Below are 14,216 nucleotides of genomic sequence, written 5' to 3'. Positions count from 1 at the left end.
TTTTGTTGTTTTTGCAAGTATATGGTTACCACTCAAAACTTCATCATTACATTCACATACAAATATGGCACCATGTTTACGAGATGTTGGTGCCATTAGACCAAGACATGAGGGAGTTGCCATTTGAGAAGTGAGGAATCGATTTTGTGGGACACCTATGCATCATTTATCTACTATATAGAAGCATTATATCATTGTGACAATGGACTACTTTACAAAATGGTCTGAAGCTCGAGCTACAATGAAGAACAATGCTAAATAAACAACTAGTTTTATTATGGAACAAATCGTCTACCGTTTCGGTCCACCTAATGAACTGGTGTATACTTTGTATTTTGATGGAGCTTTACGAGGGCCTGCTATACTTCAGACCTTTAACAAAGTATAGACCCATTTTGTATGTTAATGGTCCATGCCTAATGAACAAATCTACGTCGAGGGTCTTTAATAACCATACCGACATTCATATGCTTAGCGGTGTCGAAGGGTTTTCGAAAGCCAAGTCGCAACCACTGAGGACTTTGAATAATTTCAGGATAGAAGAATAGATCGTCAATAGTGGCGGCCTCCACAAAGGATCATATTTATATTTCTTCAGAATAGTACAGCAGCAATAAAAGACGAATACTGAAGATCCTCAGAGGTATATACAAGAGGTTTAGAAAACAGTTCTAGTACAGATCATAATAATGTCCAATACTATAAGGAATTTGAAGTCACAAATCTGTTCTTGGCATAGGAGAAAAACCAGCAAAATCACTCCTTAATACGAAACATCGATACTCGGTAAGTCTCCCCTCGGGTAACAATAATTTAGTACATATGAAGATGGAAATCTTCAGTCATGAACGGACTGAGACCTTATTCTGTCATCCAACCACGATGAGATATCATTCAATATGATGGTCACATTGTCATCAGACTTCCCTTGCAGAAGACTTAACCAGCTCTATGTTTGCAGCAAGCGAGGCTCCACCAGTAATTTCATTGACTCTTTTGAGTAAAAAGGGGGTGATTGTGCTTCACTAATCTTTTGCTTCAATGCTTCTTGCAAAGAACTACTGATTGCTGACTCAATCGGCTTGGCAGCTGCTTCATGTTCTTCCGGGATTGGCACCCCAATGAGTAGTCCACTCTGTAAATCCAAACTAGAGTTCGCACCTTGTATGAGACCCTATGGGGAGGGTCATGTTGGGGTTCTTTCCCCTAAACAAGTTTGCATAAGCCTCGGAAATCGAAGACATGATACGATATCTGCACATTCGTCTGGAGAATCAACACGACAAGGTACCTTGCAGCCACTGTGGCGAGTAAAGAAAGCAGGAAATTCATTGGTCTTGTATCCAATAACAGTAACACCTTCAGTCTCAAGGTACTCTAACGTTCTGGGAATGTCAAGAATTGACTTGACACCAGCACAGAAAACAGCAACAGGCGACCTTCCAAGCTCTGTTAAATCAGATGAGACATCCATTGCTTTTCACCATCAGCATGTGATATCTCGTCCTTGGGGTAAGTCTGTGAAGTAAACATATCCTCCCGAGTATATATCAGACCAACATTAGTCCATGTCTTTAATATATCCATAGTCGTATATTTTATGGGTTTTGTAATCTGCTCAAAGCAATTGATACTTGTGCTCCTCTCAGTTTTCCTCCATCGTCACAGTTCTTCCGTCGCCGTCCTTGACGTCCATATTGCTACCCCAGCACTCCCTGTTTTCCTCCCCATCAATCCTCGAATACTCTTCCTCCGATTTCTCTTTTTTTCATCTTCACTGCAGCCTGGTTCTTCTTCACCCCGTCCGTCGTTCTTCTGTCCTTCGTCATCTCTGTCACAGCAGCCTTCAACGAAAATCTCTTCCTTCAGTTTCTCTAACGCAGCAGCGTCGCCAATGCTTTTCTGCCAACTTTTCCTTGTTCCCCCATCTCTTCGATTGCAGAGCGCACTTTTTTTTCCTCCCAGATTAGCGTCCTTCTTCCCTTGAAATCGTAGAATATCATCTTCCTCCTTCTCCATTTTTGTCTTCGTCCTGTTCCGCCAAAAGCACTTTTCAAAAACACAAAAGCTTCTCTTTTTCCCCCCAAAAGCACGGCTCCTTTCCCTTAAAGCACAGCTCCCCCATAAAAAATTGTCATTTGTCGAGTGCTCAGTGCTGTGGTTGGTTTGCTTCCTAAATTAAATTCTGAGGCAGCATTTTGCGACCATGACTTTGACCTGCCAGCTGGAAGGCATGAAAAGGTAGTCCCACTGGCAGGTTGGCCAGATCCACTGTTAAGGAGATGTGCAACACCCGAATTTTTCAGCCCAGTTCTTGAGCCTTCATCAGCAGGAGGCAAATACTGTTGCAAATTCAAGGACTTTTCCCTGTGATTGCTAATTGCTGTCAGATCTGGCTGCAGTTCTGTGCGATCTGTTTTGGATGATCCAAAATGTCCTGTCAAATTTAGTGATGATCTTGAGGTGTCCCATTTCTTTGATACAACATCCCGATTCAGTGTTGATGGGTTACGGGCATTTGAAAGCTTTGCTGACAAACGAGGAGGTTGCATTGTCAAATGCAAATCATTCATGTCCACATCACGATATCCACTCTTTTCTTCATCCTGTTTCTCTAATTGTGATGTCCTCTTCAAAAGACGATTATTGTCAAGTGCATCCATCTGCAATTGCTTTTCCAAAGTTCTGATTTTGCTTTTCCTTCCCTGACTAACAGCAGGACAGGCTAAATCATGTGATGAATATTCTGAAGAAAAATCTTCTGAGCTTTGGAATGCCGAAGATAATATGCCAGACACAACTACTGGGATAGTATTCTCCTCAATTTGACTACTATTGAAAGGAGATGCTTTTGTTGATGCTACTTGTTCTGACTCATCAATCAAATTAAAATTCTCTTTGTTGCCTTTCAAACCTGTACCTCCTAATTCACATGCATCCTCTTTTGTACCACCAATGCCAAGAAAGTCATGAAATACAACTTCTTTTCTGGCCATAGAGATGTCATGACAGAAAAGTGCACCATTGAAGGGATCAAGTCATTGTGCATCCAAACTACGATATGGTTCTTTTTTTGACATATAACCAAGGAGTGAGGGGCACCGCGGCTGGAGCTTCATGAAGGCGGCGTGCGCGGGGAGCTAGCGCCATAGCTCTGCATAAAAGACATGATGATAATGATGATGGCGATCAGCCGGTAGTCCGCAGTCAAGAAGGAGGGAGGGATTTTCTTTGGCCCTTTATCAACAACCACCATGTTGCCACAAGCTTTTAAAGCACAGACAAGTGTGATACTATCCAAAGAGATATCCTCCTCATGCATTTGTTTGAATAATTGTAATGTCTTGTCTCCTTGATCCTGTTCAACATAGACTGAAAGCAACCCTTCATACTCGCTACTATACTCATACGCAGAGAATAAATGTAATCACAACAACTAAGTATGCACAAAGTATCGAATCGCACACACAACTTTCGGGTGGTTTTCACATCTCGAATGTGTAGCAATACGACATCCACCCCCTCTAATCCTGCGCATCCTCCGGATGGGCCAACTACCCATGATCATTATCATCAAGATCCACAAACAAATCAATCTCTTCGTTATGTATTTCCGGTAGATCAACAAGATTTTCAGCCATATCATCTGTCTCTTCCATTGGAGTTTCTTGTCGTTGCTCTTCTCTTGAAAATTCTTCCAATGCATAATCCTCATCATCTCTTTTCTTGAAAATCTTGATTCTTTTTCCAGCAATAGGCACTCTAAGCACTGTCCCATCCAATTCAGTCAGCTCATATGTTGCATTATCAAAAACATGTCTGACTATGTATGGCCCAAACCATCTTTTCACCATCTTCCGAAGTGCAATATGCTGATTTTCAAGGCTGCTATCAAAGACCAATACCCAATCTCCCTCTTCTACTGCTCTAGGCCGCAAGCGATACCTGCTATCAAACCTGTCCTTGTTCCTTAGTCTAGCAACCTTCAACCTGTCAATAGCTAGCTGAATATCCTCAGGTCTCCTCTCCAACTGTCGAATCCGAAGAGCTAAGAGCTCCTCTCTCGTCAAATCCTCCTGCCAAGGTAAAACTGACCAAGTCAAAGCACAAGTCTCAATCGGCATAACAGGTTTCTGACCATACATCAACTCTGCAGGCATATATCCTGTGGTAACACTATGAGTCGTACGATCAGCCCATAAAGCAAATGGTAAAAGTCTTGGCCATTCTCCAATCCGTCCTCTGCATGCTTTGGCTAATGCTTTCACTATCGGTGGATGCCCTCTTTCACTCTTCCTATTTCCCTCTGGATTGTATGCTGTGGTTAGAGCCAATTTGATTCCTAGCTGAGAGAAAACCTCCCTAGCTTCATCTGCATCCAATTCACCACGATCCGCAGTGATCTTACCCACACAACCATACCTGCAGAAAATTTCCTCCAATAAGAACTTACACACTGCACTAGTGGTCTTCGTTCTCAAAGATCTGCCCTCAACATGATTAGTAAGATCCTCTCTAGCCAAAACAATGTATCTCATCTGCCATAGACCCATAGGCATGGTAACCAAATCAACTACCCACTTATAATGAATGCATAGCGGATAGGTCGGATGAAGCTCATCTCTATGACGCACTACTGAATACATCTGGCAATCTCTGCAAGTCTCAACAAAGTGAGAAACATCTCTATACATGCCTTTCCACCAATATTTCTCCTTGATTTTCTCATAAGTAGCCCATACTCCTCTATGACCAGCCCAAGGACTCTCATGAAACTCTCTCATCACTTGTAACTGTGTCTCTCTATCGCAGATAACCCGCAAAGGTAATCCGCCTCTTTTCTTCGGATGCTTCCAAAGAAATCCGTCCTTGAGAAAATAACCATAGGCTTTCCTTCTGATCTTCTTGAACTCTTCATCTGTCCATTCATCTCTTTTGCTTAGTGTACTAAGGTACCTGCCAATCTGCAACCAATCTCCAACATAAAGTTCTTCTATGAAAGCCACAATATCATAGACATGACAAACATGATCAACCATAGTGGCTGAAATTTCTGCATCATCCTCTTCTGCAAGTAGAGTCTCCTCATCATCATATTTGGCTCTAGACAACATATCTGCCACTGGGTTATCCTTTCCTGCTATGTGTCTAAATTCCGGATTTAATGACTTGATGTATGCAATCCATCTCAACATAGCTATATCCGGAGTAGAGCAACTCGTGATCATACCAATCAATGGCAAGCAATTTGTCTCTACCACAACTGAAGCTCCAATAAAGTACTCCTTGTCACATTTGAGAGCCGTGACAATCCCCAATAACTCCCTCTTGATTTGCGGATATCTCCTCTGTCTCTCGTTTAGGACTTTCGCCCCAAACCGAATAGCATACCTATTTCCATCTGCATCATCTTGACCCACAGCCCAACCTATGCCAATTGGACTAGTGTCAACTGTCAATACAATAGGCCTATCACAATTATAATCCGCTTTCCTGAGAGTAGGAGCATTCTGCAATAACTTCTTCAATTTCCGCATGGCTCTAGTGTGACTCTCATCCCAATAAAATTTCTGCCCCTTTCGAAGTAGCTGATACAAACAATCTGCAATGTGTGCAAAATGAGGTATCCAAATCTATAAAACACACAAGCACCAATGAATCTCCGTACCTCTGAAGTAGTAGAACAATACTCTGCAATCTTGCCTATAGCATTCACCTTATCAGGTGAGGGTTTCCTGCCATAATATCCACACATATGCCCAACAATGACAACCTCATTCACTCCAAAAACAGATTTTTGCCCTGAAAGTGTCAAGTTCACTTCTTCTAACCTGGCCAAAATCTTCTCACATGCTGAAATATGATCAGCCACAAAGTATCTGCATCCTTGCTCATTTAGGCTCTCATTCTTCTCTTCTTCTGCACACCTCTTAATGGGCACATCATCCAAGAAAGGCATAGTAAGCTGAGGTATGTAATCACGAAGGACCTTATGCATGGCATTCATCATATGCGCAACAGAATTAGTGGCACCTTGAGGCAAGGTACACATCCTCACAAGCCCAATAGGAGTTCTCATGGTGGTTATGTCCCTGCTTTCCAAAGCCAGCTGAAACTGATCATATCCTGAATACAAATCACCTAAAGAATAGATGGCACGTCCAGCAAATGCCTCTGCAAACTCATCCACAACTGGACCTATACCAACATTCCTGATAGTAACTCTGTTCACTGGCTGCATGTCCTGAATAAATCGGAGAGTACCATTCTTCTTTGGAACTGTAAACCACCTGTTTGAGTATGGGCACTGGAATAGGTCGGAGATTCCATGGAATATGAGGAATAGTAAAAATGACCATAGGAGCAACAATATCAGGATTCACACATCCAATCTCATGTGGGACAAAAGCAAATCCCCTTCCATGACACTCAAGCATCTCCTGAAAGCATTGCTTCTCCATGGGTAACAAGAAATCACCATTTCCAATTTTCAATTCAGCAAGTGTCTCTGCTGAAAACTTATGACCAATATGCTCCGGATTCCTTAAAATTTGCTGTTTAGCAGCCCTCTCTATTTGCTGATCACTGTCAGGTGGAAGCGGTACAGCAACCGGCTTCACCTTCTTATCCACAGTTTTGTATTTCGTGTCAACCCTGGCTTCATTATGCTCTTCTGCATTACATAAACCTTGCTGTAAATCAGCAATTCTGCACTCCAATGGCTGAATATTCTCAACCCTCTGCTCTATGGACTGCATAGGAACAGCCCCAAACTCTGAATGCTGAAATATTTCAGCAGTAAACTCTGTTGGCTGAAAATTTTCAGCCCTCTGTCTCTCTGAAAGCTGATCATAACCAGCTGGAAACTCTGTTTGCTGAATTTCTTCAGCACTCAACACTCTTTGCTGAGTTACCTCAGCCTCTGACTCAATCTGTGACATAAAATCTGCAATTTCATGAAACATGTCCAGGGACTGCACTAATACATTACCATGACAATTCAGCATATCAGTTTTCAGCATATCTCCCATCTCTGTCATCGTATCTGCACAAATTACACTGTCATACATACCATCTATGTGCTCATCATCCTCTAAAATTCCTGCATTTTTTCAAATTTTTCTCCTTCCTGCATATATACTGCCTGGCAGCTCTAGACAACCTAGAAGTCTTCTGATAGCTCATCGAACTGTTTGCTGAAATCCCAACATAACCGGAGGAGAAAACACTGCTGCCAGGAGGCGAGAACTCCAATCTCCTCTCCTCTGTACCACCGTCGTCTCGCGAAACGGCGGTACCTAATGAAAACCCGAATCCCTCACAGTGGGCAAAGGTGCATCTCTGAGAGTATCTCTGTTTCTAACATGGTTCACACATACAATCATAAACTGAACTGCTCTCATACCATCTTTACTGCGAATCCGTGCATAAGCAGATCCATCATCCATGACCTTTGTTTCCATGCGCATCTCTGTAATGAATGGCTGACCAAGAATTATGGGATAAGAGCATGAATCCTGCACAAAGAAATGAAAATCCTCCTCTACATCACCAATAGAAACCCTGACACTAGGGCAAGCAGCATATAAATCACCTGCAGTGTTATTGGCGGCTCTCATACGCCACCCATGCTCTACATCCATAGGCCATCTGTTACTCTCATAAACCCCACGTACTATGAGATTAATCTCTGAACCATGATCAACCAATGCAACATAAGGCACCTGTTTCTCTCCAATCTTTACCATCGTCTCTGTAGTTGCCCTAGCCCAATGGCTCCGCGAAAAGTGACTACGCGGTATCAAAACAGGCTCATCAATTTCAGCATAATGCATAGGCTGAACCCTCTTCTCTACCTGCGGAAAAACAGAAGCATTATCAACCATAACCTCATCCTCATCATCATCCTCATCCAACTCTCCAATCAAAACTCCCTGTGTATTAGTGGTAGCCAATGCATGTCTTTTCCTCTTCAGGACCTCCTGAAACTGATCCTGAAACTCTCTTTTTGAGATGCCCAAAATCTCAGAAATAGTGAAAGTCACCTCACTGCCAAGTATCTTATCATTAAAGATTTTCTTCATATCTGTAGATGTCTCAATATCGGACATCAATCCGAATCCTGGCTGCTTTCTCTCTCTAGGCTCTTGCCTCTTTTCCCTCTTTTGAGCATCCTCCATCTGTCGATCTGGCCCTGATCGTGAAGACGATCCTGCAGTAGGTGGAGTAACAAACTCACCCCCTCTAGTCTTCTTAGCTGCACTTGGATTTTCTTCATCCCTCTTACGCTTCTCCTCAACAAATACATCTGCACCATGAGATTTAGCCAAATAAGCATAAATAGAATACCTATCAACAGGCGAGTCCCAACCTGTCTCTGATCTGATGCTAGAGCCTGTACTAGTCAAAACAGTTTGCTGAATTTTCCCCTTGTTTGCAGTCTCCATAGCATAAGTCCATAGTGCGGACTGAGTCTCTGATCCCTTCTCAATCTGTACTCCATATGCAGAAGCATCACCTCTAGCTGTCACATTAGAAGTACGCACAGCCATGTCCTCCACTAACTTCTTCATTCCACCTTTACCAAAGTTGGTAGCAAGTGGAGCTCCTGTCTCAGTCAACCAAATCTTACCATCTTGCCCCCAATATACCAAATTCTGCCTCCTTGCATCCTGGAAAGAGTCACAATCCCTGCAATGCTGATGCTCCGTACTATCACACCAAATACATCTCCGATCTCTCCTAGGAGCACTAGGAGCACTCCTAGGTGCAGTAGGAGCACTAGAAGAAGTAGTAGGCACAGTTGAAGCAAACTGCTCCTTCAACTTTCCCACTAACTCTGCTTTGACTGACTCAAGTGTCAAATCTGTGATGCCTTTGATTATGTCATCAATAGAGGTAGGCACCGATGGAGCGGATGGTTTTGGAGCAGAAGGTGTAGGCATCGGTCGTGGAACAGGAGGAATAGGTGGAGTGGAAATAGTAGGCACTGGCATAGGCCAAGAAACTGGCTAAGGAGGAGAAGAAATAACAGGGATAGAAGTAGGCATAGGAGCAGATGATGGTGTAGGTGTCATGGAACCATTCTGTAGGCGAGTCTTCCATATCCTCCTCTTGGTCAATGTCGAGACTGCATCCTGAGCATCCTGCCAATCAGTTTTAAGACCCATAGGCTTCGTGCGATCTTCAAGAAGCTCACCCAATTCTTCTTGAAGAGCAGGATCTACAGCTTGCAAGAAAAGCTCAACTTTTTCAACATCCAATGCTCTTTGTTCAATAGCATCAAGCTGACTATACCTCTCTTCGAATTCTCAAATCAACTCTGAAGCAGCAAGACCTTTGTTTGGCATGTAGACCCACTCTCGGAATGACCGTCGAGTAGCCATACCAAAGTCCTCAAGGAAGTATTCTTCTTTCAAGGCCTTCTTAAAATCTTGCCAATGTGTATTTTGAATAAAAAGATCAGTCACTTTTGTCCTCAAAGCAGGTGTGACAAGACGAAGAAAGTACTTACTCATAAGTCCAGCAGGAACTCCAAAAAACCCCATCTTGATCTCATATGTCTTCAAATATGCTGAAACATTACGCCCGTCAAATAGCTTCTTCTCACTCTCAACTGCTTCAATAGCCTTAGTCGCGCTGTTTGCATTCCCCTGCTCCGAATAGAGTTGCCTTTGCTGAGACAACTGCTGTTGATGCAATTGTTGTTGCTGCTGCATATACATTTGTGTTTGCTGATTTTGGAGCTGCATATACATGGACATATTCTGCAAAATCTGTTTTAGATCCTCCGTTGAAGTACTTGACGCAGTAGTCATTGATGGAGCTGAAGTAGATGCAGCTGGAGTTGAAGAAGAAGCTGAAATAGAGGCTGAAGTATCTCCCATCCTGAAATTTCTGCGACGCTTTCACGTCGGGTTCACCAAAGATGTCGAAGGGTTTTCGAAAGCCAAGTCGCAACCACTGAGGACTTTGAATAATTTCAGGATAGAAGGATAGATCGTCAATAGTGGCGGCCTCCACAAAGGATCATATTTATATTTCTTCAGAATAGTTACAGCAGCAATAAAAGACGAATACTGAAGATCCTCAGAGGTATATACAAGAGGTTTAGAAAACAGTTCTAGTACAGATCATAATAATGTCCAATACTATAAGGAATTTGAAGTCACAAATCTGTTCTTGGCATAGGAGAAAAACCAGCAAAATCACTCCTTAATACGAAACATCGATACTCGGTAAGTCTCCCCTCGGGTAACAATAATTTAGTACATATGAAGATGGAAATCTTCAGTCATGAACGGACTGAGACCTTATTCTGTCATCCAACCACGATGAGATATCATTCAATATGATGGTCACATTGTCATCAGACTTCCCTTGCAGAAGACTTAACCAGCTCTATGTTTGCAGCAAGCGAGGCTCCACCAGTAATTTCATTGACTCTTTTGAGTAAAAAGGGGGTGATTGTGCTTCCACTAATCTTTTGCTTCAATGCTTCTTGCAAAGAACTACTGATTGCTGACTCAATCGGCTTGGCAACTGCTTCATGTTCTTCCGGGATTGGCACCCCAATGAGTAGTCCACTCTGTAAATCCAAACTAGAGTTCGCACCTTGTATGAGACCCTATGGGGAGGGTCATGTTGGGGTTCTTTCCCCTAAACAAGTTTGCATAAGCCTCGGAAATCGAAGACATGATATGATATCTGCACATTCGTCTGGAGAATCAACACGACAAGGTACCTTGCAGCCACTGTGGCGAGTAAAGAAAGCAGGAAATTCATTGGTCTTGTATCCAATAACAGTAACACCTTCAGTCTCAAGGTACTCTAACGTTCTGGGAATGTCAAGAATTGACTTGACACCAGCACAGAAAACAGCAACAGGCGACCTTCCAAGCTCTGTTAAATCAGATGAGACATCCATTGCTTTTCACCATCAGCATGTGATATCTCGTCCTTGGGGTAAGTCTGTGAAGTAAACATATCCTCCCGAGTATATATCAGACCAACATTAGTCCATGTCTTTAATATATCCATAGTCGTATATTTTATGGGTTTTGTAATCTGCTCAAAGCAACTGATACTTGTGCTCCTCTCAGTTTTCCTCCATCGTCACAGTTCTTCCGTCGCCGTCCTTTACGTCCATATTGCTACCCCAGCGCTCCCTGTTTTCCTCCCCATCAATCCTCGAATACTCTTCCTCCGATTTCTCTTTTTGTCATCTTCACTACAGCCTGGTTCTTCTTCACCCCGTCCGTCGTTCTTCTGTCCTTCGTCATCTCTGTCACAGCAGCCTTCAACGAAAATCTCTTCCTTTAGTTTCTCTAATGTAGCAGCGTCGCCAATGCTTTTCTGCCAACTTTTCCTTGTTCCCCCATCTCTTTGATTGCAGAGCGCACTTTTTTTTCCTCCCAGATTAGCGTCCTTCTTCCCTTGAAGTCGTAGAATATCATCTTCCTCCTTCTCCATTTTTGTCTTCGTCCCGTTCCGCCAAAAGCACTTTTCAAAAACACAAAAGCTTCTCTTTTCCCCCCCAAAAGCACGGCTCCTTTCCCTTAAAGCACGGCTCCCCCATAAAAAATTGTCATTTGTCGAGTGCTCAGTGCTGTGGTTGGTTTGCTTCCTAAATTAAATTTTGAGGCGGCATTTTGCGACCATGACTTTGACCTGCCAGCTGGAAGGCATGAAAAGGTAGTCCCACTGGCAGGTTGGCCAGATCCACTGTTAAGGAGATGTGCAACACCCGAATTTTTCAGCCCAATTCTTGAGCCTTCATCAGCAGGAGGCAAATACTGTTGCAAATTCAAGGACTTTTCCCTGTGATTGCTAATTGCTGTCAGATCTGGCTGCAGTTCTGTGCGATCTGTTTTGGATGATCCAAAATGTCCTGTCAAATTTAGTGATGATCTTGAGGTGTCCCATTTCTTTGATACAACATCCTGATTCAGTGTTGATGGGTTACGGGCATTTGAAAGCTTTGCTGACAAACGAGGAGGTTGCATTGTCAAATGCAAATCATTCATGTCCACATCACGATATCCACTCTTTTCTTCATCCTGTTTCTCTAATTGTGATGTCCTCTTCAAAAGACGATTATTATCAAGTGCATCCATCTGCAATTGCTTTTCCAAAGTTCTGATTTTGCTTTTCCTTCCCTGACTAACAGCAGGACAGGCTAAATCATGTGATGAATATTCTGAAGAAAAATCTTCCGAGCTTTGGAATGCCGAAGATAATATGCCAGACACAACTACTGGGATAGTATTCTCCTCAATTTGACTACTATTGAAAGGAGATGCTTTTGTTGATGCTACTTGTTCTGACTCATCAATCAAATTAAAATTCTCTTTGTTGCCTTTCAAACCTGTACCTCCTAATTCACATGCATCCTCTTTTGTACCACCAATGCCAAGAAAGTCATGAAATACAACTTCTTTTCTGGCCATAGAGATGTCATGACAGAAAAGTGCACCATTGAAGGGATCAAGTCATTGTGCATCCAAACTACGATATGGTTCTTTTTTTGACATATAACCAAGGAGTGAGGGGCACCGCGGCTGGAGCTTCATGAAGGCGGCGTGCGCGGGGAGCTAGCGCCATAGCTCTGCATAAAAGACATGATGATAATGATGATGGCGATCAGCCGGTAGTCCGCAGTCAAGAAGGAGGGAGGGATTTTCTTTGGCCCTTTATCAACAACCACCATGTTGCCACAAGCTTTTAAAGCACAGACAAGTGTGATACTATCCAAAGAGATATCCTCCTCATGCATTTGTTTGAATAATTGTAATGTCTTGTCTCCTTGATCCTGTTCAACATAGACTGAAAGCAACCCTTCATACTCGCTACTATACTCATACGCAGAGAATAAATGTAATCACAACAACTAAGTATGCACAAAGTATCGAATCGCACACACAACTTTCGGGTGGTTTTCACATCTCGAATGTGCAGCAATACGACAGCGGGCCCTCATAAAGCTCCATCAAAATACAAAGTATTGACCCATTTTTCATTAACAAACCATACTAATTATAGAATCATATACTTTTGAACAAGGTCATAGAAGCCTTGATTGAAACTCTAAAAATTAAACATAATAAAACCATCCCATGTAATCCCCAAGCAAATGGACAAGTAGAGAGTACCAACAAGTAGCTTGTAGGGATTTTATCCAAGACTATATCTGAGGGTAAACACGACTGGACAAGAAATTTCATGTGGTTATTTGGGCTTATAATACTACATTCAAGAGAGTAACATGTCACACCCCATTGAAGTTGGTATATGGGGAAAAGTGTGTCTTACCCTAGGAAATTGAGTTACCCACTGTGAGGTTTGTGGTGAACCATTCTTTGAAAAGGAAGCATTGCAAGAAAGGTTGACCTCCCTAGCACATCTTGATGAGATCCGATTATAGGCTTTGTTACATCAAGAGGTAGGGAAGAAGAGGATGAAAACGCTTCATGACCTTCGTACTAAAAGATATAAATTTGTAAAGGGTCAATTGGTTCTATATATGATGCGCATCATGAGCTATTTCTTGGCAAGTTAGAACCCAAATGAGATGGCCCGTATAAGATCATTTGTATAGGAAAGAATGGCTCTACAGCCCTTTAAGAGATTTGTAGGGGATAGAGTTTAAAAATAAAATGAACTTTAATAAGTTGAAGCCCTATTATATATAGGGGTTGACATCAGACTTGGTGCCTTTGTAAGCCTTCTAAGATCTAGCTAACTTGTAGTAGGTGCGAAGGCAATCAGATGGGCAGAATCATTCCTTATCTTGAATATCTATATTTAGAGCAGTATTACCACCAAGGTCGAGTGATCTTGTGGAGTAAGGGTTACCATATTACTCAGTGGCAAGATAGATATTTCAGGTGGGATATTAAGGTCTACTACCACAAATGTTATAGGGTTCTTATTAGCATCCCTATCGAGTTTAGTCAGGAAGGAGGGATTGTACCTGTCATACATCCTCTCTCTTAGCTCAACTTTGACTACCATAAGTACAAGTAGGCTGATCAGTATGGCATGGTTTGTTAATGAAAAATGGGTCTATACTTTGTATTTTGATGGAGCTTTACGAGGGCCCGCTAAGCATATGAGTGTCGGTATGGTTATTAAAGACCCTCGACGTAGAATTGTTATGAAAATGGAAGTCTACTTAAGCATTGCTTTTACTAATAACATGGCAAAATACAAGGCCT

General features: G+C 42.4%; 1 protein-coding gene and 2 pseudogenes across 1 annotated transcript; all 3 read right to left on the bottom strand.

The window, feature by feature from the left end:
• Positions 1–949: 949 nt before the first annotated feature.
• Positions 950–1,474, bottom strand: LOC148036836 (pseudouridine-5'-phosphate glycosidase pseudogene; annotated as a pseudogene).
• A 631-nt stretch (positions 1,475–2,105) lies between these two features.
• Positions 2,106–3,238, bottom strand: LOC148036835 (uncharacterized). The gene is made up of 2 exons (XM_087677041.1): positions 3,086–3,238; positions 2,106–2,746 (listed from the first exon to the last, which is right to left on the bottom strand). The coding sequence occupies exons 1-2, from the start codon at positions 3,117–3,119 to the stop codon at positions 2,106–2,108; spliced, it is 675 nt and encodes a 224-aa protein (XP_087533167.1). The 5' UTR covers positions 3,120–3,238.
• Positions 3,239–10,369: 7,131 nt separating this feature from the next.
• Positions 10,370–10,927, bottom strand: LOC148036834 (pseudouridine-5'-phosphate glycosidase pseudogene; annotated as a pseudogene).
• Between the last annotated feature and the right edge of the window lie 3,289 nt (positions 10,928–14,216).

The sequence above is a fragment of the Lygodium microphyllum genome, chromosome 4 (assembly GCF_053477565.2).
Source record: "Lygodium microphyllum isolate KBCC chromosome 4, Lygodium_microphyllum_v1.1.10, whole genome shotgun sequence".
Lineage (NCBI taxonomy): Eukaryota > Viridiplantae > Streptophyta > Polypodiopsida > Schizaeales > Lygodiaceae > Lygodium > Lygodium microphyllum.
Note: the sequence above shows the minus strand (reverse complement) of the source record. Positions and strands in the feature narration are given on the sequence as shown.

Coding starts and splice junctions, on each gene's coding strand:
- LOC148036835 (XM_087677041.1), bottom strand. CDS start 3,119: ATGAAGCTCCAGCCGCGGTGCCCCTCACTCCTTG. Junction 2,747..3,085: donor GCGGTGCCCCTCACTCCTTG/GTTATATGTCAA, acceptor ATTTTTCTTCAG/AATATTCATCACATGATTTA.